The 24421-nt window shown below is 51.0% G+C and overlaps 1 protein-coding gene across 2 annotated transcripts in view; it reads right to left on the bottom strand.

Annotated features, from left to right (window-relative positions):
• The window catches only part of NCS1 (neuronal calcium sensor 1), a 59784-nt gene that overhangs the window by 13742 nt on the left and 21621 nt on the right, over positions 1-24421 (bottom strand). For both annotated transcript variants that reach the window (XM_049897009.1, XM_049897008.1), the window contains exons 2-3: positions 13430-13454; positions 728-866 (exon numbers count right to left, since the gene is read on the bottom strand). In XM_049897009.1, coding sequence (XP_049752966.1) covers positions 728-866; positions 13430-13454 — 164 coding nt within the window. The remainder of the gene's footprint in view (positions 1-727; positions 867-13429; positions 13455-24421) is intronic.

Below are 24421 nucleotides of genomic sequence, written 5' to 3'. Positions count from 1 at the left end.
TTCCTTAATATAGATCTCTCTCTATATATATTTATATGCTTTACTGGTTATGCTTCTCTAGAGAACCTAGCCTAAGACAGTTACTTTAAGGATTTTCTGATCCTGTTGGATATTGAGTGTGTCTCTTTAATTCTCAGAGCCTCAGTTTGCTCATCTGCAAAGTGGGGGTATTAGAAGTACCTACTCTACAAAATAAAATTTAAAAGAAACACAAAAAAGTGACTAAATAAAAATAAAATGCCACCCCCCCCAAAAAAAACAGTACCTACCCCACAGAGTATTCGTGAGACTTCAATAAAAATAATAAATGTTCAGTAAATGTCAGTGATGCTTATTAATCCTATTACTATCCCCAGAGGCATTTACGTTTTGTGCTTGTAAGAGAAAGCTCAGGGTGTGCATGTGTGAGTATGTGTGTGTGTACAAGTGTCCGTGGGTGCATGTGTGCACACAGTATACGTGTGCATGTGTGTGCATGCATCTGTGTGTACATATGTGTGGGGCATGTGTGCATACATGCACATGAGTGCACTGTGTGAGTGTGCACGTGTGTATATGTGAATGCTTCTATGTGCATCTGTGTGTGTGTGCATATGTGTGTGTTCCTTCTCCAGAAGGGAACATGAGCAGGAGAGAGTGGGTGTGGAGATGCTGTGGGAGCTGAGCAGGCTGCTGCAGGAGGGAGGAGGCTCAGGGCTGGCACAGGCCCCATCCATCCCCAGCTCACCTTGTTTTCGTCAAAGACATTGAAAACAAATGTGGCGAACTTGGTGGGGTCTCCAAAGGGGAAGAACTGCTTGTAGATCTTCTGGAAGCCCGCTGCATCCAGCTGCCCACTGGGGCAGTCCTTGATGAAGCCTTTGTACCTGGAGGCAGCAGACAAGGCAAAACAGGGTAAAAGAGACACAACATCACCTACCCACCAGGCGCTCCTGCCCAGGGCCCAGAACAGCTGAGGATCCCTGTTCAAAGAGATGGTGCCACATGGAGGTCATGGGCACACACCTGGATGTCAAGGGCACGGGTTCACACCTTTGCCTCACGCTAGCTGTGTGACCTTTGGCAAGTGGCTTCACCTCTCTGAGCCTCATCTGTATGAGGAGGATGAAGGTTGACATGAGGATTAACCCCGATACTGTACTTGGCTACCTTGTGTGTTGCTATAATACTAGAAGCAATGCCACTGGTATTTCAAAAACCAGCAGGGTAACCCATGGTGGACAGGTTTCAGTGGAGCTTCCAGACTAAGATAGCTTAGGAAGAAAGGCCTGGTGATCTACTGCTGAAAATTACCCAATGAAAACCCGATGGATCACAGCAGAATATTGTCTTATCACGGTGCTGGACAATGAAATACACAGTGGCCATAACAATGGACTCAAGCATACCAACCATCAAGAAAATGACACAGGACTGGGCAACGTTTCATTCTGTCCTACAAGGGGTTACCGTGAGTCAGGGCCAACCCGACGACACCTAACAACTGTGCTCAGAGCACGTGGTTACTCAGCCCATGCTCAGCCTGCGGGAGGGAGGGGGTAAAACAAGACTCATGAGAGCAATCTCTCCAAAGCCGCGCTCTTGCACAAGGCACTCCCGTCTCCCCATCTTCTCCACTGAGCCCCTCTGGACACCACAGACAGCTCGGTGCTGGTGGGTAGAGCATATGGCCTGGCAGCTGGCTCCTCCCACATGCCTGCAGCTCCCCCCCAACAGACACCTCCCCCAGCCTCTGTTGCCAGGGAAATGGGTAAACTAGCACCAGAGCAGTGCAGCAAGCTCAGAGGGACTCTGGTTTGTTCCAAGTGGACTTAGCGCCCCTGTATCCCCAGGACCCAGCACAGGACCTGCCAGATACCCCACCCGCTGATGGCAGTCCAACTCTTGGGCTGTGGCTTTGCAGTCCAACTCCGGGATCTGCCTTCACCAGCTGCGCAACCTCAGGCATCTCTCTGAGCCTCACTTCCCTCATCTACGAAGAAGGGACGGTTATCACAGCCATCTTGCATGGATCAAGTAAGATCAGGCATGTAGCACACTTGGTGCAGGACCGGCATATAGAAAGTAAACGCAAAGGTGTGTCGTTTTTAATCAATTCAGGAATTGGCCCCTGTGGGTAGCGTAGCTCCCTTCCTGAGAAGGACACTCCTGGGAGACAATTCCTAGCACAAAGGAAAGCTAGAATGGGGATCTGCTACTATCAGTCACCACCACTGGGCCATGCTCTTTGCTGGGAACTCTGCAAATTTTATTCTTCTTGAATGCCCCTAATAGCCCTGTGAGCAAGGTACTATGGTGATGTCCACTTTAAAGATAAACTGAGGCTCAGCAAGAGGAGCTCGCTGGCAGCCCCGACTGGAGCTGAGGTGGGGATGGAAGGCAAATGTGGAGGAGCCCAATGCTCAGAACAACTGGTCTGCTCAACTCATACCTGCCCACACCTGCTCTCGGTCCTAACCAGGGTCAGCGTGGAGATGTCACACCCACTCTAACATCTGAGGAGAGGGTTCTGGTAGTATTGTGCTCAAAGTTGCTTATGGCCCTGTGATTAGGGTCTAGAGAATGGGAACACGTGGAGAAACCACTGTTCCCTTACCTGAGAGAGGACAATCTAAGGGACCTGGGGTAGATGGCAGACACATGAGGGCCTGTCAGGACACGCAGGGCAGGTGGGAGCCTTGGGAATTCTGCAGCTGAGATGATGGGGTTGGATGTCAAAAAGAAAACAGGACAAGACTCCACCTAATGACTTCAGCTGTCCCCTTATGGAGAGCAGGTTGTTGAGTGCCCAGAGGGGGAGGTGGGCGAAGACCAGACAAGAGTGTGATGTGGTGGGATGTTTCATTCTCCGAGTTAGGCTGAAGCAGGGACACAGCCATCCCAACATTGTTCACAGCAAGGTGAGGTCGTCAAAGAGGCTAAGCCTCCAAAGGTCAGGCTGGTTCCACCCTTCCCTGCCCACCCCCTAAGGCAGGTCCTGCTCAGCAACTGAGGTCCTGCCCACTCTCACTATCAGCCTGTAACCATTGCTGTTGAGTTGATCCCGACTCATAGTGACCCTACAGGACAGAGTAGAACTGCCCCATAGGGCTTCCAAGGAGCAGCTGGTAGATTTGAACTGCTGATCTTTTGGTTAGCAGCCGAGTCCTTAATCACTGCGCCACCAGGGCTCCCACTGCCAGCTGTAATGGCCCCATGACAACAGGTCCCAGTGCCAGGCACTAGGCTAAGCCTTTGCGTATAGTTCCTCATTCAATAGGGATTCCTGCATAGCTCAAAACTACTAGCCAAAAGATTGGCAGTTATAACCCACCCAGAGATGCCCCTGAAGACAGGACTGGTGATCTGCTTCCAAAAGGTCACAGCCTTGAAAACCCTGTAGAGCAGTTCTACCCTGCACACATGCAGTCGCCATGAGTCGGAGTCCACTTGACAGCAACAACAACCTCATTCAATCACCACATCATCCCTTTGTGGTAGATTTAATTATCCCCATTTCACAGATGAAGACATTGGGGCACAGAGAGGTCAGGTGATTTGTCCAAGGTCCCACAGCAATAAGGGGAACTTGGAGCCTGTGCTCTAACCATCAGCCTTCTCTGTCTTCCCTGATCTCATCCCTGCCAGTCAGCCTGTGACGCCTACATCAATCCTTCCTTAGCATGTGATGACCCTGGCCAACCAGAATCCCTCCACCCTGTCCTGGCAGGACCCTCAGGATCTACTGGCTTCTGCTTATTCCCCCAGTCTGCTCTCAGCCCCTGCTCACACTGGCCATGCCAGAAGTAAACAAAGCAGGGGAGGAGAGTCAGCAACACTGATGCCACAGCAAGTATTAGGTAGAGAAGGGACACAGCCCTCTCCCACTCCCTTCCCATAAAGCTGCCTGCTCCTTGCTTCCTTCCCAGCTGGCTGTTTCAAAACCTTTCTGGACCATAGACTCAGGGGACATCTATGTCAATGGGCACAACATAGTTCCTAAAGATAATGAATGTTGTTTGGTGAGTAGTGTCTGGGATCTTAAAAGCTTGTGAGCAGCCGTCACGATACAACTATTGGTCTCTTCTAGTCCAGAGCAAAGGAGAGTGAAAAAACTGAAGAACCAAGGGAACAATCAGTCCAAAGGACTAATGGACCACATGAACCACAGCCTACATGACCCTGAAACAAGAAGAACTAGACGGTGTCCAACTACCACTACCAATCGCTCTGACTGGGATTACAACAGAGGGTCCCAAACACAGCAGGAGAAAAATGTAGATCAAATTCACGAAAAACATCAGGCTTACTGGTCTAAGAGAGACTGGAGAAACCCCTGAGACTATGGCCCCCAGACACCCTGCTAACTCAGAACTGAAGCCACTCCCGAAGTTATCTTTCAGTCAAAGATTAGGCAGGCCTATAAGATAAACAATAACACACGTGAGGAATGTGCTTCTTAGATCAATCAAGTATACGAGGCCAAATGGACACCTGCCCAAAAACAAAGACAGGTCTCAGGAAGAGGCAGGAAAATTGGACTGCTGGAACTGCGGAACCTGGGGTGGAAAGGGAAAGTGGAAGAGTGCTGACACAATGAAGAGACTGTAACCAGTGTCATGAAACAATTTGTGTATAAATTTTTGAATGAGAAACTAATTTGCTCTGTAAAACAACAACAAAAAAGTTTCTGGTTCAAATCTTCGCACCAGGGCCTGGGACTGAGAGCCAGGGGGAGGGGGCATTTCTGGGACAAGAGCTGGTCCACAACCCCGGGCCCCCGGGCCAGATGGTCCCAGGCAAGGGGAGGAGACATGCCTGGCGCCAGGACTATTACCAGCCCTCTCTGGATACAGTGGGAGATTCTTTCCTCTTTGTGCTTCTGTGTACTTTCTAAGTTCTCTATAACAGATCGGTGTTACTTGAGTGATTCTAAAAGGTTATTTAAAACAGTAATGATAAAACCAAATGCACCCAAAGGCCTCTCCTGGACCTGTCCCTGTGGGTGGCTCACAGCGCCAGCTCTCAGAGGAAGGAAGGCAGTGCTCTCAGGCAGCAGCAGCAGGAGCCCTCAGCGCTGTTAGTGGCATTCATGGAGGGTGGTGCGGGAAGGCCAGCCTCAGTGGGAAGCTTTGGGAGAGGCCTGTCTGGTTACCCCTGCAGAGGCTGTCACTGTCACCGTCCCTGCAGGGGCCCCAGCCCCCTTTGGCACCGTTAGCAGGAGCCCCAAGAAGCCCACCCCTGCGACGCAATGTCCATTAGGGCTGGCTCCAGTGGCTGCACCAGCTTCCTCTTGCCACCCCCTCCCCCTGCTCCTGTATTGCACACCCAGCCACACCTTGTGGAACTTGCCATGCCATCCCCAGCCTGCAAAGCACTTCTTCCTAATCCACTCATCCACCAAGCCCCAGCTTAGACATCATTTCCTCCAGGAAGCCACCCCAGCCCCCAGGTCTGAGGCTAAGGGGTCTCCTCTGCTCCTGCCCACCCCGCCCCCCGTATGTCCCCAGTACAGCAAGGACCACACTGTATCATACTTGCCTAAGCTCAAGACCATCCTCCACCGACTGAGCTCCCTGACACCACCGTGCCTGCTGCCCAGCATGAGGCTGGCCCAGAGCAGGGGTTCAGTGTTTATTCACTGGAATGAATGAATGAATGCATGGGCTGCCAGGCAGGGGCAGGGAGCCCAGGCGTCTGGCTCATAGGTGTCTTCCTCCTGAGCCCCATGAACGGGACCTCTGGGCCAGAGGGCATGGGGGTAGGGGTGGGGGTAAGGCCTCCAGAGACCCTGGCCAGAACCCAAGAGCTCCAACAGGGGTGGTAAGAAAACCACAGGTCTACTTCTACTCCTCTGTGTACTGCTGGGGAATTGAAGGCCCAGGGAGGGACGAGATTGGCCCAAACTCACATTGCAAGTTATCAGTAGAAACAGGGCTCAGACCCAAGGATCCTGCCTCCCAGGCTCCCCACCTCACCCACCCCTCCCAAGTGCCAGGCTGCACCATCCCAGTGTAAGTACCAGATACCCAAACATTACATAACCACATTGTTTGATGCCAGAGGGTGGAGGGGGGCACCCAGTCACCTCAGATGCCTAACACCCCACAAACCATCACAGCGCTCAGGCCAGGATTTTCTGTGATGGGTCGAATCCTCCCGTCCCCACTGGCTGGCTGAGTCAGCACACCCCAACCACAGCCTGCTCATACACTCCCACCCCTGGTGTGGATCCACATACACACCCGCTCACCACAGGCAGCCCAGTGAGCTGCTGCCCCCTGTGAATTTCACGCCCACGAATTCCATCCCAAGGATGACTGGGAGAGGCAACTCCATCCCCCACCTCTATTCCCCACACCCGAGCCCAGCGCTCAGGCTCCAACAGGCCCGGCCTTCTCCCTCTCCTCCTGCCAGCCCCACCCTCTCTCCTTCAGACATGCTGCCGCCAAGGGAAGGTGCACCCATGGTGGGCCCAGAGACATGGCTCTGTTCCAGGCCTGGCCCTGTCCTGACACCTGGTAGGAGGGATCCAGGACAATGCCCTTCCCTGCAACACCGATCAGTTTCCTGCTGGTAAAATAAGGAACTTAGACTAGATCAGGAGTTTTCCACCCAAGCAGTACTGATATTGAGGTCTTTGATTGGGGTGGTGTCCTGTGCACTGCAAGATGTTTGCAGCATCCCTGGCCTCTACCTCTTAGATGCTAGTAGTGCCTCCCGCTACTGGGACAACCAAAAATGTTACCCAGTGTCCTCTGGAAGCAAAACTGCCCCCAGTGGAGAACCACTGGACTAATGGTCCCTGGGGACCCCTGGGAGCTTGGGATTTTTTCTGACTTTCCAATGCTCTGTAATCTAAGCCAGCTGAATAACAGCTGCCATTTAGGGAACAGCTATGGTGAGTGCGACACTTCCCAGGCATGATTTCACCAAATCATCTCAACAAGCTCAGGAGGCAAGTACTCTTATGCCCACTTTACAGATGGGGAAACTGAGGCTTAGAAAGGTTAAGTCCCCTCCTGACTCAGGGCCTTCATGGCTATTTTCTCCTGCTCAGCTCACTCTTTCCCTTCCTCCTTACACAGCTAACACCTGCTTATTCTTCTGGTCTCAGCTTCTGACTACCCCAGACTGGGTCTCGCCCCAGTACACAGACTTGCAGCCCCCAGTTCCCAGACTGGGCCTCGATGATGACTTGTGTCACTGTCTCCCCAGTGTATACTATGGTCCATAGAGGCATGGGTCGTGTATTCTAGTTCACCCCAGAACCTGCATGTCCCACCACTGTGCCTGGCACATAGAAGGTGCCCAGTAAGCGTTGAACGGAGTCACACAGTGAGAAAATGGGGCGGCCAGGTCTGGAGCCTGGACTGTGCCGCCATCTCCCTGCTCAGTGCCCTGATGGGGAGAAAGGGTCCGGGTCACCAACATCTTGGCAGAGGCTCAAAGCCCTCAGTGGCATCTTCTGCTTGATTTTGGATCCAGGGTGGTAATGACCATAGTCCTGGATGGGTGGCACAATCGCCAGCATGGTCAGGCTGGGGACAGAGTAGAAGGCGGCAAGGAACATGCTGGTATCACGATTCTCCCCGCAAACTGGCAACTCGGGGTGAACAGCAGGGTCAGCATTTCAGGGTGGGATCTCAGAAGGTGGGCACCCCACAGAGTCCACCACACAGGCCTCTCGGTGAGCAGCCACTCAGGCATGCAGGGTGCTGCCCAAGCCAGGAGGGCATCCACTTCTGACAAGTGTTTCCAGTGTGCAGTGGAGACAAGTGAGGGGGGGGTATTATTATTATGAGTAATCTCTGTGCTTATTTTTCACTGGTTGTATTATACATGCATATATTTTGCAATATGAAAAAGGAGTTTAATTTGTTAAAAGTTTAAAGACCTAAAAAAGATGGCTTCCAAATCAGATCCAGGTTTGATCCTGGCTCCACAGCTAATCTGCGTCACCCTGAGCTGGTGACTTTCCCTTCCTGAGCCTCAGTTTCCTTATCTATGAAGTGGGAACCAATACAGCACTTGCCTTGGGAAGTTACGGACAAAACCTGTGCTAAGGACTTGCCACGTGCCAAGCTCTAGACTGAGGACCCCACTACTACATACCAGAGTTGAGGCGCCACACTCAGTCACCCTCTGGGCTGTCCCATTCTGCCAGCTTTCCCAAGAAGTGGGTCCCAGCAGCTCTGCCCCCAAGAAGTCCTTGCTAATACCTGACTTCCTGATATGTGGGCAGGGCCTTTCAGGGAAGTGCCAAGACCTCCTTGATGCTACTCCCCACCCAGTAAGTCAGCCTGAGGCATTCAAACAGAGGCTGTACATCACACACCTTTGATCAAGAACAGGGTTCTTAACCCTTTAGGTATCAGAAACCCCTCTGAGGATCAGATAACAAGCTATGGAACCGATCTCAGAAACAGGCTCGCCCATGAATACCGCACACAGGATTTCCAGCCACGTGAAGCAGCAGGTTTTGATACAGTGGCTGTGTTTGGAAACCAGCTCCTGAAGACAGGGTGGAAATGAAGAAGAAAAAACCTGAATTCAACACTGCATTCTTAAACTTCTTTAAAAGGGAGGGGAAGAAAGAATCCATGACTTCATAAAAATACGGAAGGCTGAATGCCACTTGCAAAACACTCCCTGACTTGACACAGAGCTTCCTCTCCCCACGCTTCCCACCCCCTCTGTCATCCCCCTGCAGCGCCAATCTGGGCAAACACCTGTGTCACCAGAAGACTCCAAGCACATCGTCTTCCCCAGTCTCTGCTGTGCCCAGCGACCAGCATATAGTAAGTGTGCAGTAAGGTTTGCTGAATGGACAGATGGACCGATGGACAGATGGATGAACGAACACTCTCTACGACTCATGGGTCCAGTTTCAATTTCACCTCTAATTCTCTGAAGGCCTTGAGCAGGCCCAAATGCTGTCAGGGCCCCAGTTTCCAAAAGGCTCCAGCTTGCTAGAACTTTCCGGAACTCACTGGCTTTCAGTTCCCACAAAAACCTTACTCTCTGGAACCCTGCTTGAAGGAAAGCCTCGAATCCCTCCATGCCAAGGGATAAATATTGAAGTAGCTGCTTTCTGCAGTGTGACAGGTGGGAAATAAATAGACGGATCAATAATAAAGCAAAACCCAAGCTGCAGTCAGTCAATCGCAGCTGGGACTGTGTAGCAGCAGCCTTGGCGAACTGTTCTGACATTATCTTTTCAAAAAACTCCCTTCTCGTCGCATTCCCTTCCCAGAGCTCCCTGGAGACCTGACTTCAGACAGTCTGGAGGAGGGACCCAAGCACGTGGATGAGGATACCTCCTCTTCTCCTCTGCCCCCATCGCTGCCTCCCCTTCTGTGAGGCTTCCCAGAGAAAGAGCCAGCAGGCCTGAGGCCCCACAGCCTGAGGAGGCAGAGGGAGCTGGACCCAGACCACACACACACACACACACACACACACACACACACACAGAGCTGTGTGACCTGGGAAGGTGTCTCTACCCCTCTGAGCCTTAGTTTCTTCATCTATAAAATGAGGCTACCCCTAAAACTTACCTCATGGCCCTGTTCTAAATGTTAGTACAGTGCCTGGCCCACAGATACCCAGTGGTTGGTAGGATGAGGTTATTAATAAGAGCCTTGCCTCCCTACCCGTGTCTGTGTAGGATGGTCTGGGATTGATAGCTAGCCCTGTTAAGGCAGCTGCAAAATTCCTCCTACTTCTACCCACTGTTTTTGTTACATTACTGCTGGGTTATTTGGTTATTATAAAAGTAATACAACCATTACTGAACATTTAGAAAACAGAAAATGTAAGAGAAAAAAGTACTCATAATCTATGACTCCCCACACCCCAACACAGCCACTACCAGCCCGGGGCCTGTCTCCTTCCCATCTTTGTTTTTCCCTCTGCACTTTTTCCATCACGCAGTCATGTTGGACGTACTATTTGTGCCCCGCTGTTTCCGCTCAGCATTACGTCAGCTTCATTTTCCATGATTATGATTTTCACAAATATCACCTGTAAAGGCCCAGAAATGCCTGCGGTTTCTTAATCAGCCCCCAGTGGCCTTCCTGACATTCCACTAAGTGAGCGGGGACCAAGGTGGTCAAGAGTAGGGGATCTGGGGTGGCAGCAGGGCCCCAGGCTGGCTGCAGACCCCGACACTGGCTCAGCCTCTCTAAGCCTTGGCTTCCGCCCGTGTCAAATACAGACAACTCCACCAGCAGCCCAGAGTGGGAGGAGTCCAGATGATGCCGTGGGATGCCTGGCTGGGAGCCCCAAACCTCACGTCACTGTTACCTAGACTGCTATACACTGTTACCTAGACTGTGCTCCTGACAACCTGGGCCACTTCACCACCAGCCTCTCTAAGACTAAGGCAGGGACATGTCCCTGGAGGTCTGTGGAACCAGGCATGGGACAGCCAAGGGGGCTTGGCATGGCTCAAAGGCCTGTGGCTTGAAGCCCACCTACCCTGCCATGGGTCCCCCCAGGAGCTTGGGCAGGTCCTACATCCTCTGAGGCTCAGTGTTGTTGACTGTGAAATGGGCATGATGGGACCTTCACTGAGGATGAAACAAATGAGGCATGTTTGAGAGTGTGCCTAGCACACAACAGTGCCCAGGAAGTGTCTGGGCCATCTCTCCAGGGCAAGCCTCGCCCTCTTCCCTGCCTGGATCAGGCCCAGGTAAGCACAGCTCCTGGTGTCCCCTCCCCAGACCCAGTCCTCAGAGTCCCCTAGAGGAGGTGCCGCCGTGTGAGCAACCATAGCAGTGGCCAGGGCACAGGGGTGGGGATGCCAGCTTCTCATCTGTCCCTTGATGTCTACTCAGCAATTCTAGCCACTGACCTCCCCTGCTCTGACCCTCCTCAGGAGATGCTGGGCTTGTAGGTGGCACCAGGACCTTCCATGCTGTGTGTTCACTCATTCCTTATTCAAATATTGACCCACCAGAGCGAGAGCTTAGGTTCTGGAGTCTCTCAACCCCAACCCTACTGCCTCCCAGCCACAGACCTGGAACCTTCTCTAAGCCTGAGTTTCTTCATCTTCCACTTGGGGATGATAAACCATGGAGCTCGCAGGAGTCAACGGTGGTGTGTACTTGAAGCACCTAGGGTGGTGCCTATTGGATGCTGAGTAGCCATTATGGCAGGCCCTGGGGACATAGTGACAAACAAGGCAAAGGACAGCAGGGAGGCAGAGAGGGACATAAACGTTTAACTGCAAACCAAGGTGTCACATGGCGTGATGGGTGAAGCACTAGTCTGTGAGGTTAAAGGAGGCTTCTGGGAGGGAGGCCTGAAGGATGAGGTGTTAGTCAGGCAAAGGGGAGGCAGAGTATTCCAAGCAGAGGGAACAGCCTGGGCAAAGTTCAGGAAGCCCAGAGAGTGAGATGAGTTGAAGGAAAAAACAGTGGTTCGGGCTGGCCGTAGGTGGTGCGCAAAGGGTAAGGGAGACAGCTGTGAGGCTGGAGGAGTCAGCAGGTGCCAGACTGAGCTGGACATTGGAACCATGCCAGGGTTGCAGGCTGGACCTCAAGGGCCAGGGAGAGTGGAAGCAGAGCATGGCACTCTGAGCTAGTTCTTTAAAATCAACCTCTCTCTCTGTTGATATAAATAGAAATACAGATGGAGACGTTGTTGTTAGCTGCCCTCAAGTTGATTCCGACTCATGGCAGCCCCACGTGCACGGAGCATGACTGCTCCATAGGGTTTTCAAGGCTGTGGCCTTTCAGAAGCAGATCACCAGGCCTGTCTTCCTAGAAGCCTGTGGATGGGTTCGAACCACCCACCTTTAGTCCTAGTGTTTAACCATTTGTGCCATCCAGGGACTCCTAATGAAATATCAGGCAATCATAGCTATGACAGTGTAGACAAGGGTTTTCATTAGAAGAAAAAGTGTCCTCTGACTGCCCTGTGGGAAGGAAGGAAGGAAAGCGCATACAGATGGGGATCCAGAAGACTTCACAGAGAAGGCTGCTATGGAGTGGGCGAGGGCTCAGGTGGCCCAGAAAGGAGGGGTGAGGGAGAGCCGTGCAGACAACGGCCCAGGAAGGAAGGATGGGGCACTCCAGGAAGGGAGAGCTGAGTGACAAAGGCCTAGAAACAGGAATATTTCTGGAATGCCCACTTGAGAAAAGTGAAAAAGTGGGAAATGAGGTCAGCAGCAGGTCAGGCCCACACAGCCAGGCCTGGGATGCCAGACGATGGGCTGCTGCTCCCTCCACCTTCTGCTCCCCTTGCCAGGATGCAGCCACTCACCAGCCAAGCCCTGTCCACTTGGCCTGGGTATCCAGCAAGGGGTCAGCAGTGCTGGGCAGGCAGTCACAGCTCTGTTCTCTCTGCAACATGCACTCTGGGGCATGGAGGTGCAAGGGTGGCCCCTAGGGCCTGTCTACCACAGGGTCGGGAGCCCAGGCTTGTCCCAGCCCCCCAGCAGAGAGGCACTAGCCCAGGAGACTTGTAGCTTGGGTTCTAACCATGGCCCCACTATGGCCTGGCTGTGTGATGGCTCAGTTCCCCAGTGAAGACTGGACATAAGAACAGCAGCAACGACTGCCATCTCCTGGGCACTGAGCTATGCCCTTTGCTCATCATTCCTGTTGTACACACAGCGAAACTGAGGCTGAGAGGGGTTAAGTCACTTGCATGAGGTCACTTGGATAGGAACAGGCAAAGCCAGAACCCCAAAGTCTTTTTCTAAACCACTAAATTTTACTAGAAGGTCTCCAAGCTCTATCCTTGCCTCCCAACTTTCCCCCTTCCCCCAGCTCAGTTCATCTTATAGTGTGAGCCTCCACTGTGCTCCACATTCCACAATGACATACAATATGCCACTCTCCTCCCCTAGGCCCAGGGCAGGCATCACTAATCCATTACAGACCTCACTAATCACTCACTGCAATATTTTCCACTGTTCCATGATATCTAGCCTCAGGATCCTTAAGACATCACTCCAGGCAGTTATTTCAGATTAGAGATGGCATCCAAGAGGAAACCTATTTGAAATCCTTGATCCAGTCTAATCAAGCATTTTATAGGAGGGGTGATTAAGCCCCAGAGAGGGAAAGAGACTTCTCAAGGCGATACGGTAAGTTAATGACAAAGCCAGGCCTAGAACCCAGTCTCTTGACTTGTTTCTCATGAATCCTTCCCTTTGGTGAGCAGGGCCTGGAATCAACCCTTCAGGGCCTGGTGGTCATTACAGATGCCACACAAGGTGAAAAATCACCAACAACCCAACACCATCCCTGACCCCAAGTCCATTAAAACTGTATCAGCCCCACAGGAACAAAGGGATCTGGGGGCTGCCTGAGCTGCTTTGTGCATGAGCCACTCTCAAGGGCCCCTCCATGTGCTCCTGTCCTGGGCAGACTGTGGTCCCCATCAGTGCAAAGCCCATACTCCCAGGCCCCCTGTCGTTTGGAAAAAAGCAGCTACTCACCACTGCTGGACTTCCTTCTCGGTAACTGCAAGAGAAAAAAGAAAAATAGCCTTTTAGCTCCAGGAGGTGCCACAGGGGACAGGCAGGCCTTCACTGGGGAGCCCCCTTCCCTGCTCTCCTCGCCCCATGGCCTGCCTGCCAGGTGGGGGGTGCCAGTCAGCTCTGAACAAGAAAAAGCTCCCCTGGTGAACAGTGCTGGTCAGGGGTTCTGTGTCTGGCTAGCCCAGTAGGGGACAAACACTACCCTCATCCCTCCCAACACCCACTGCTGCTGCTGCTGCCATCAGACCTGCCTAGAACCCTCCCACATTCAGGGGTCCCTTCTCCCTGGGGTCGTGGGGTGGGAAGGTAGGGTTGTCACTCCCAGGCCAACATTTAAGACATATTCTTTCTCATCTCTCAATCCCTGGAGACAGGATGGTCAGAGAAGGTGCTGCCCACCCCCTGGATGTAGGGGGGGCCAGCCCAGCCCCAGCAGCACTTCAGCACCCTCCCCTCCTTGGCCATCCCTCCAGCATCTCTCAGTGGTCAGCCTTGGGTTCTTTCACTGGAAAGGCATGAACTGAGCCATGACCCAAAAACTGGAACAAGCCCTATTAAGTGGCTGAACTTTGAGCCAAGCCCAAATAGTCATTCTTTACCGAACCATGAGACAAACCAAAAAGAAAAAATTTTTTTTCTGAAAAGTACTGAACTGGTTCAAGCTGGAACCAAACCAATGTCCTATCTAAAATCACTGAACAAGAACGTCAAACCACTTCCAAGGCCATACACATACCCTGCCTTGGGAGCAGAGCCTCGGTGAAGCTCCTCAAGCTCTCTGTGCCTCAGTTTCCTCATCTGCAAAGTGGGGATAATAGTAATAGCACCTGCCACCCAGGGTTGTGCTGGGAATTCAATCCCGGCACATGTGACAGCTCTTGAATCCCAGCAGGGGTCCTGGCACTTGAATGTGCTCTATATAGGTCTGCAGAATGAATGAATGAACAAATGAATGAACTCACAAAAAAGCAAAGGAAGGAACAAACAGCAAAGCGGGTGTTGGCCTGAGGTCAGGTAAGTAAGGGAACTGGAATCCTTCCGAGGGAAATGGGCAGGGAGGTCCAAGGGGGTGTCTTGAGTTGTTTGTGCCTAAGCAGACTTGGGGAGGCTGCTTTTCAAAAACCGCTGAAAGCAAGCTTTTAATAACTGCCAAATACTGGGTGCCCACTGCATGCCCAGATCTGTGCCCAGGGTGGGCCTCTGTGCTTTGGCTCAGCTACCCAAAGAATAGCCCTGATAGAAAACAGCATTACTCTGCCCTAACTCCAAATGGGGAAACTGAGGCACAGAGTGGCCAGTAAATGGGGGGTTGGGGCTTTGAATTCAGGTCTGTGGCTCCAGCCTCCTCCACCCACAGCCTGGAATCCTCGACCAGTAGCACTCTCCTTCCCACAAGCCCAAGTCAGAGACTGAGGAAGAGACTTGTCCACAAGAGGCCACTGATAAAAATCAAGGGTCAGAGATGCCAGTTACCTGGATGGCCAGGCATAAAAGAACACAGTTTTCCAAGAGAAAGTTCAGCAAAGCACATGGGGTAGGTGAGGGACAGGCATGGGGTTGGAGAGGGAAAGTGTCCCTGGTCTAACCCAGGCTGGGTTGGCCTGGCTCTGCCACCCACACCCAGGGCTCAAGGGGCCAATGCTGAAAGCCTGAACCTGAAGACACAGGAGGCCCCTCAGAGCACAGCTGGAAGCTTAAGGGCATGTACCCTGGAGCCAGACTAGACTACCTGGGTTCAAATTCAGCTCCATAGCTTACTAGCTGTGTGTCCTTGGGCAAATTATTTCCCTCTCTCTGAGCCTCAGTTTCCTCATCTGTAAGATGGGCTTGTTGTAATGATTAAAGCATTTACTGCTGCTCATCTTCACAAGAATCCCACAAGTAAGTGTGATCTCCCAATGAGGAGGCTGAGGTTCTGACAGGTCTGCTTACTTGCCCAGAAAGGGCAGGGTCAGGACTGTACCTCCAGAGCCCAGGATGGATGCCAATTAAGTACCCTCTCCCATCCCACTCCCACCCACTCCAAAGCTGCCAATGAGGCTATACGACCTTGTGTGACCTTGGCAAGGGGCAACATCATGTGACACAAACAGCAGGAGCTGAGTGGCAGGGCCTTGGGTGGCAGGTCTATTGCTGGCCTTAGGTGGCCTTTGGCTTCACAGGGCCAAAGAAGGATTCCTTGAGACCCTTCCTCGCAGGCCCCAAGCAGCCTTCCCCAGATTCTCTCTGCCTCTATCCTCCCCTGTCCCCAGGCCAAGTCCTCAGAATGCAGCAGCCATGGGAAGTAGGGAGGGCACATGGTTGACTGCCCTTCCACCTCACACCTTAAAACTGGCCCCCACACAGAAGGCTGGGTGATCTGTAGGCAGCAAAGCCCCAGGGGTTGAGGAAACAAGCCCCACCAGCTCCTTTAAGCAGCTAGTTAACCTTCAGGAAACAGTTGAGGCCTTCAGGTATCCCCTGGCACCGTGCTAAGGCCGGCAGCTCTTAATTGCTTCACAGCCTGGCGCCTCAGAGGGCCTTGGAGGGCAACTCTCTGGGGGCCTGGCCCCTGCTCCCAGCCTCTCCACCAGCCAGGAGCTCTAGGCAGGGTCAGGCAGCCTCCTACTATACCAGCTACCACCCTAACCTTGAGGTGAGTCCTGTGAGCCTGGCTGTAACAGGTGAGGAAGCTGAGGCTGGGGGAGACAACCTAAGTGATGCACCAGAGGTCACTGCCAAAAAGAGGCATAGTAGGACCTCAGCCCAGGTCCGCCCCAAGCCAGAGCCTACGTTCTTAACATTCCGTCTGGGTTTCCAGAAGCTCAGCCATTCCCGTGCCACCTATGAGTCACTCAGGATGTTTCTTTAAAAAACCTTTGACCTTTGTTTTTACTTACTTGCCTCATCTACCTTCTGTCTAAGCAATAATAGCCCCCAAATTACCAGTGACATGCACTCATTGTATTTTTCCTAATACACAGTAAAAAATATAACTATTAAAATAAAAAATGCTTGCCCTTCAAAAGGACAAATATTGTATAAGACCACCATTATAAGATCTTGAGAAAGAGTATAAACGGAGAAGAACACATACTTTTCTGGTTACGAGTGGGGGAGGGAGGGAGGCTGGGAGAGGGTTTTTTACTGATTAATTAGTAGATAAGAACTGCTTTAGGTGAAGGGAAGGACAATACTCAATACATGGAAGGTCAGCTCAACTGGACTGGACCAAAAGCAAAGAAGCTTCCAGGATAAAATGAATGCTTCAAAGGTCAGCGGAGCAAGGGCGGGGGTTTTGGGACCATGGTTTAAGGGGACTTCTAAGTCAATTGGCAAAATAATTCTATTATGAAAACATTCTGCATCCCACTTTGAAATGTGGCATCTGAGGTCTTAAATGCCAACAAGCAGCCATCTAAGATGCATCAGTTGGTCTCAACCCACCTGGATCAAAGGAGAATGAAGAACACCAAGGTCACACGATAACTAAGAGCCCAAGAGACAGAAAGGGCCACATGAACCAGAGACCTACATCATCCTGAGACCAGAAGAACTAGTTGGTGCCCGGCCACAATCAATGACTGCCCTGACAGGGAGCACAATAGAGAACCCCTGAGGGAGCAGGAGATCAGTGGGATGCAGACCCCAAATTCTCACAAAAAGACCATACTTAATGGTCTGACTGAGACTAGAGGAATCCTGGCGGTCATGGTCCCCAAACCTTCTGTTGGCCCAGGACAGGAACCATTCCCGAAGACAACTCATCAGACATGAAAGGGACTAGACAGTGGGTAGGAGAGAGATGCTGATGAAGAGTGAGCTATTTATATCAGGTGGACACTTGAGACTGTGTTGGCATCTCCTGTCTGGAGGGGGGATGGGAGGATAGAGAGAGTTGGAGGCTGGCAAAGTTTTCAGGAAAGGAGAGACTGGAAGGGCTGACTCATTAGGGGGAGAGCAAGTGGGAGTACGGAGTAAGGTGTATATAAACTTATATGTGACAGTCTGACCTGATTTGTAAACGTTCACTTGAAGCTCAATAAAAGTTAATAAAAAAAAAAATGCTTGCCCTTGATCAAACCTGGCATCCTCAATCACAAAACAACTCCCATCATATGTCCCCAAATGGATGCAGTTGGAAGGACATGGAGTTCTCCTGCCAAAAATATTTAACCTGAGTCTAATCATGAGGACACAATCAGACAAATCCAGAATGCAGGATATTCTACAAGACAATTGGCCAGACACTCAAAAAGTCAGTGCCATGAAAGACAAAACAAGCCAGGGGACTGTTCTAGAAAGAAGGGAGTAAAGAAACAAGGCAACCGTGTACACCTATGTTCACTGCAGCACTATTCACAATAGCCAAAAAGTACAAACAGCCTAAATGTCCATCAAGAGATAAATGAATAAACAAAATGTGGTACATACATACAATGAAGTATGTATTATTCGGCCATAAGGAGAAAGGAAGTCCAGACACATGTTACAACATGGATGAACCTTGAAAACATTACGCTAAATGGAAAAAAGTCAGACTTAAAAGGACAAATATTGTATGATCCCACTTACATGAAGTATCTAGATTAGGCAAGTGTATGGAAGTCAAAGTTTATTATGGGTACCAGGGGTGGGCAGGAGGGAGGGGAAAAGGGGGACTCGTTGCTTAGGGGATATTGAGCTTCTGTGAAGGGTGACGGGAAAATCTATGAACAGTTAATGGTGATGGTTGAACAAAACAATGAAAAAGTTAATGTCATTATGTGAGGAACGTTGAAACGTTAAGTGTTCTGTTACATACATATTTGTTGTTGTTGTTGTTGTTGTTAGTTGCCCTTGAGTTGACTCCACGTGTGCAGAGTAAAACTGCTCCAACGGCACTAATTTATGAAAGAATACATAGGCAGATAGATATGCCAAGAGGTGTGGGAAGGTGTAAGGGAACACACCCACCTGCAGATACAGGTTTGGTGGTGCCTATTTCTACATACATAACTAGATGCAGCTTATATAGACAGTAGAGCCAAGGGCCACAGTCAGGGCAACTTCTTAGATATAACCAAACATTTCACAGGACAAAGTTTCTAGGCTCAAAGGCAAAGGACCATAGGCTCGGAGGACATCTACATCAATTGGCACAACATAGTTTATAAAAACAAACTTCTGCATCTTACTTTGGTGGGTTGCATCTAAGGTCTTAAAAGCTTGCGAGCAGCCATCTAAAATACAACTATTGATCTCTTATTGTCAAGAGCAAAGGAGAATTAAATAAACCAAAGACCCAAGGGAGTAATTAGTCCAAAGGACTAATAGATCACATGAACCCAGCCTACCCAAACCAGAAGAACTAGATGGTGCCCGGTTACTACTACCGACTGCTCTGACTGGGATCACAGCAGAGGGTCTCAGACAGAGCAGGGAAAAAATTGCAGAACAAAAAATCAAATTCACACAAAAAAACCAGACTTACTGGTCTGACAGAGACTGGAGGAACCCTTGAGACTATGGCTCTAAGATACCCTTCTGAACTGGAATCGAAGCCATTCCCAGAAACCACCCTTCGGCCAAACCGTGGACAATCCCATAAAATACACAGTAACACCCTAGAGGAACATGCTCCTTAGAACAATCTATACGAGATCAAAAGGTCAACATTTGCCCAAAAGCAAAGGTGTGATATCAGGGAGGAGTAGCAATTCAGGATGAAAGGAAATGGGGAATTTAGGAAGAAATGGAGAAAATGCTGGCACATTGTGGGAGTGAAACCACTGTCAGAGAACACTTTACAAACTATCGAATGGGAGACTCATTTGCTCCGTAAACTTTCACCTAATGCACAATAAAAAAAATTTTTTTTGAATGTGAATGTTTTAAAGTAAAAAAAAAAAAAACTGCTCCATAGGATCTTCAAGGCTGTGACCTTATAGAAGCAGGTTGCCAGGCCTTTCTTCTGAGGTGCCTCTGGATAGGTTCAAACTGCCAACCTTATGGCTTATAGTCCAGTGCTTAACCATCTGCACCACCTAGCTGCCATCATATATACTTACCACAGTTTTAAAAAAGGAGAGAGAAAAACAAGGCAACTAAACACCACATGCAATCCTAGATCAAACTCTAGATTGGGAGGGAAGAAACAGCTGTAAAGGGTATTACTGGGACAACTGGGAAACTGAATCATGGACAGATTGGCTACAAGATGCTGTTGAGGACTCGCTGCTGATTTTCTTAGGAGTGGTAATGACAGTCCTGAGGTTGTATAGAAGAACGTCCTTATTCTTTGCAGATGCGCACAGAAGTACTTAGAAGTAAAGAGTCAGGTCTGCAGCTTCTTGTGCAATAGCTCACATATATATTATGAAGGGAGAGGACACAAACGTGGCAAAAACGCTCACAGCTGGTGGATCTAGATGAGGGGTATCCGGGTGTTCACTGCAATAGTATCCCAACATTTCTGTAGATTTTTTCAAAATAAAAAGTTGGGAGAAATGATTGTCCTCGTCACCCCATAACCATCGCAAACTCCACTAACAAGACACAAGTCTGCCTGTGCCCCCGACTGCACCATCCCACACTGGGGCCCCCCAAGAGCTGGGGTCCTGCCCAGGGACAATCTCCCAGCAGCTCTGACCACCACAGGCACCGGAAAAGCGTAAGGGGCTGGGGAAAATTACTGGGTCCAGCTTCCCTCTGCCTGTACCCTCAGCCCAAATACCAAAGTAACATTCCTGGGCTCGGGCTTCCCAGCTGGGTCCCATCCTCCTGTTCTCCCAAAGCTTCTAGGCTCAGGATTCAGAGCCCAGGGTCCCGCCAGGGTTTAAGGCCGATCTCAGTGGTGCAACCAGACCCTTGGGGCCCCTGCCCACACCCCAACCTGGTGACCCCTCTTATGGGTTGGATTGTATTCCCCAAAAAGATATGTTGAAGTCCTAACCTCTGACACCTATGAATGTGACCTTGTTTGGAAATAGAATTTTTGAAAATGCTATTAGTTAACCTGAGGTCGTAATGGAATAGGATGGGTCCTAATCCAATACGGAGCCCTAGTGGCTTAGCGGTTAAGGCGCACAGCTGCTAACTGAAAGGCTGGTGGTTCAAACCCACCAGCCACTCTGACAGAGAAAGATGTGGCAGTCCGCTTCCCCAAAGATTTACATCCTTGAAAACTCTATGAAACAGCTCTACTCTGTCCTGTAGGGTCCCTATGAGTAGGAATCAACTAGAAGGCAGTGGGTTTGGTTTTTCTGTCTTGTTTTGTTTTGCTTAATCCATATGACTGGTGTCTTTATTAAAAAAGAAGAGACACAGAGACAGACACAGAAGGAAGACAGCAATGTGATAATGTTCACAGAGGCACATCTATAAGCCAAAGAGCACCTAGGACTACCAGGAACCACCAGAAGCCAGGAAGAGGCAAGAAAGAGCTTCAGAGAAAATGGCCCTGCTGACAACTTCATCTCAGTCTTCTGGCCTCCAGAACAGGGAGATAATACATTCCTGTTGTTTTACACCAACCAGCTTGTGGTACTTGGTTACAGCAGCCCCAGAAAACGAATACACACCCCTTCAATCTCCTCTGTTGCTGCCCTCAGGCCTTTGTGCCTGCTATCCCCTCTGCCTCTTTCACCTGGCTTACCCCTATTCATCTTTCAAGTCCCAGTTGAGATGTCCCCTTTCTGGGACACCCTTCTGACCCTGCCATGTCCCCTCACATGTAGGAATCACTGCTTTACATTTAATCTGTCTTCCCATAGGATCCAGGTCAGAAGGACAGAGGGGGCTCTGTCTGACCTGGACGGGGCAAAGGGAAGGGCAGTGGCAAAGCAGAGTGGTCCAGAGAAAGGGCTCTGGGGTCAGCTGGCCAGTACTCTAGGCCAGATTCTCTGATCCTTCTGATTATGTGGCCTCAGGAAAATAACTCCACATCTCTAAGCCTTGGTTTGCTCATCTGTAAAATGGGACAAATAGTAGCTTCTATCTCACAGAGCTGTTAGGAGATTTTACCAAGAAGGTTCACTTAATGTGCGTGGCAAAAAGTCTATTGGCCAGCAAGTGCTCAATCCAAACCAAGCAAACCCACTGCCGTTGAGCGAACTCAATTCTAACTCACATTCCCCCTCTGCAGGACAGAGTAGAGCTGCCCCATAGGGTTCCAAGGCTGTCAATCTTTACAGAAGCAGACTGCCACATTTTTCTCCCACGGAGCAGCTGGTGGATTCAAACTGCCGACCTTTTGGTTAGCAGCCAAGCACTTAACCACTGTGCCACGAGGGCTGAAGTGCTCAATACAAGCACTTTTTTTCTCACTTTCCCAGCTGGATGCTAAACAGAGGACAACATGCTTCCCCCGCTCATCCTAGCATCTTCCTGGGAAACCAGCCCAGTGACCTGCACACCAGAGGCAGAGAATAAATCTTTGTTGATTCTTCCATTGTCCCCAAGCCACTTGGCTGGGTTTGGAACACATCCTAAAACTTGTTTCTCACAACATATTTACCTTCACAATTACACCTGGCTTCGGCCAATTTTTCAAAATGAGCTGCCTTTTTCCAGCCCACGCTTGCCTCCAGACAAGAAGGGCCCAAACTCATTAGGAAGCCGGGATTTAAAACCTACTCTGGGCAATCCTCAAGGTGGACTAGCCACACTTTCCACGTGGCTGCAACAGTGGAAGGCTCTTAGTCCTCGCTCTGTCTTTAACGCTTATAGGCTAGGTTACTCCAAATAAGCTACTTAACCTCTCTGAGCCTCAGAACCCTCATCTGCAGGAAAACCAAACCCATTGCCACTGAGTGGATTCTGACTCACAAGGGTGTATAAAGTCCTACCAGGCAGAGCCATTGGGAGGTGTTCTTGGGAGGTGGATAGAAGATTCCTCAGCTTAGAGCCGGACACAGAGCCATGAGGAGAGAGAAGGGCTGTGCATCCACTCTCCTCCACCTCACTCACTTATCTCCATGAGAAGCTGGGGGCCCAGAGTGGGGTGGTGGCCTGAGCTCGTCCACTGACACCAAGCCCATACCCCAAAGCCCCGGTGGGGGCACTGCAGAGCCAGCAGCCTCCTCCCCGCACCAAGAGCAGCGCATCTCAGGTTGCTCCCCACCCACCTCCCCTCCACACAGCTCTTGTCTGACAGGAAGGAACACAAGAGCCGGTCCCAGGAGCCCAGGATAAATGTTGAGTCTGATTTTGATTTCCCTAAAGCAAAATACCTCTCTTCTGACTGAAGCTCAGCTCAAACACGGTGGGAACAGAAAGCAGGGGCTGGCGGCCCCCACAGAGGCCCTGGCTGCAGCAAGAGGGATCGTGGGCAGACTAAAAGCCATTACTGGCCCTGTCAGCTATCCCTGTCTGTGACTATATCAGGCCCTGTTTCCATCTCCAGGAACAAAGGCTGAGTGGAGCAGTCTCTATGCCTCCCCCAGACCCACCGCCATCAGCAATGGGGCCGCTCAGGCTTAATTAACACAAAAAGAGAACGTGGGAGCCACTTGGGCCTAGCCACCAGCGACCCCTCATTACTAAAGCGACACTCCCTTTAGTCCTGACTCCTCTGACTGCTTGACCGCCCCTCCTTCCAAAAGTGCAGCTTGCCTGGGCCTCCCTCTCCTGGTTTCCTCCTTCCTTCCTGGCTCCTCCCCAGTCCCCAGGCCTCTCCTTCTTTGCCTCTAAATCTGGGCTCCTCAGATTCTCTCCCCAACACCCTCTGTGCCCTTGACTCCCAGGCTTCTCTCCAGCAGGGCCCCTCCTCTCAGACAGCCCACAGGCCTCTCACGCTCCACATGGCTCAAAGGGACCTCCTCCCCATACTAAACCTCCTCCTCCCAGACCCCCATCCTGTGAATGCCCCCCGTTCCTGCCCTAACAGGAAGCCCCAAACCAACTGCAAACAAGCCCCACCCATGCTGGCCACCTTGAGTAGACCCTAGTCCCCCCAGCACACACACACACACACACACACACACACACACACACTCACTGCCTCAGCCTCCACCACCTCTATCTCTACTCCCCACCTAGCAGCTGTCAACATCCCTAATTTGGTCCTGTTAAAGTCCCCCAGGTTAGAGTCCAAAGGTCAGCATAAGCACAGTGTTTCCAACCTCAACCTTGCCCTTCCTCACCACTGCCCCCTTAGCAGAGCTCATAGTTCCCTGAAAAGCCAAACTCCAAATTCTGTAGCTGCTTCAGAGGGCTTTTTCCATGCTGTTCCTTCAGAATGGAATGCTCTTCTTTTTCCTCTTCTCTGAGCAGCAACAGCCAAGCTGTGGGGCAGAGGGGAGGGAGGGACATCCCACCCCACAACCTGGCCTGCCCCTCCCACCACCCTAGGGACCACTAACCCTGTCTCCTGAGGAGGGGGCAATTCCCCTGAGGGACCTGGATTCCAGGGGTCTGACGCTACCTTAAGGAGGCCTGGTGGCACAAACGGTTAAGTGCTCGGCTGCTAACCGAAAGGTTGGCAGTCTGAACCCACCCAGCGGCTTTGGGGGAGAAAGACCTGGTCATTTGCCTCTGTAAAGATTACAGCCTAGAAAAACCTATGAGGCAGTTCTATGCTGTCACATGGGCTCGCTATGCGTCAGAATCGACTCGAAGACACCTAACAACAACCAGCTGCTACCTTGTTGTGTGATCTTGTCATTTTCCCTCTCTGGGCCTCAGTTTCCCTATCTGTAAAGGGGGGAAATGGCTCCTACTCCTCCTGCTCACAGCTGTGCCAACTGTAAAGTGCTGCACGCAGAAGGTAGGGGAGAACAAGAAGGAGGGTTAAATGCCTCGTGGGGTTTTCCACCCACCTGCACCCTATAATCTTCCAGGTGCCACAGTCCCCCCTGCCCCAAACTACCCCCCACCTACCAGCCCAGTCCTGCAATACAGACTCCCCTGCCCTGAAGTGAGAACCACCACGACCCCTCTTTGAAGTCAGACAGCACCTGTCAGGCCAGTTTCCAGAAGGTCCCATAGATG

The sequence above is a fragment of the Elephas maximus genome, chromosome 9 (assembly GCF_024166365.1).
Source record: "Elephas maximus indicus isolate mEleMax1 chromosome 9, mEleMax1 primary haplotype, whole genome shotgun sequence".
NCBI lineage: Eukaryota > Metazoa > Chordata > Mammalia > Proboscidea > Elephantidae > Elephas > Elephas maximus.
This window is presented reverse-complemented; position numbering and strand designations above follow the sequence as displayed.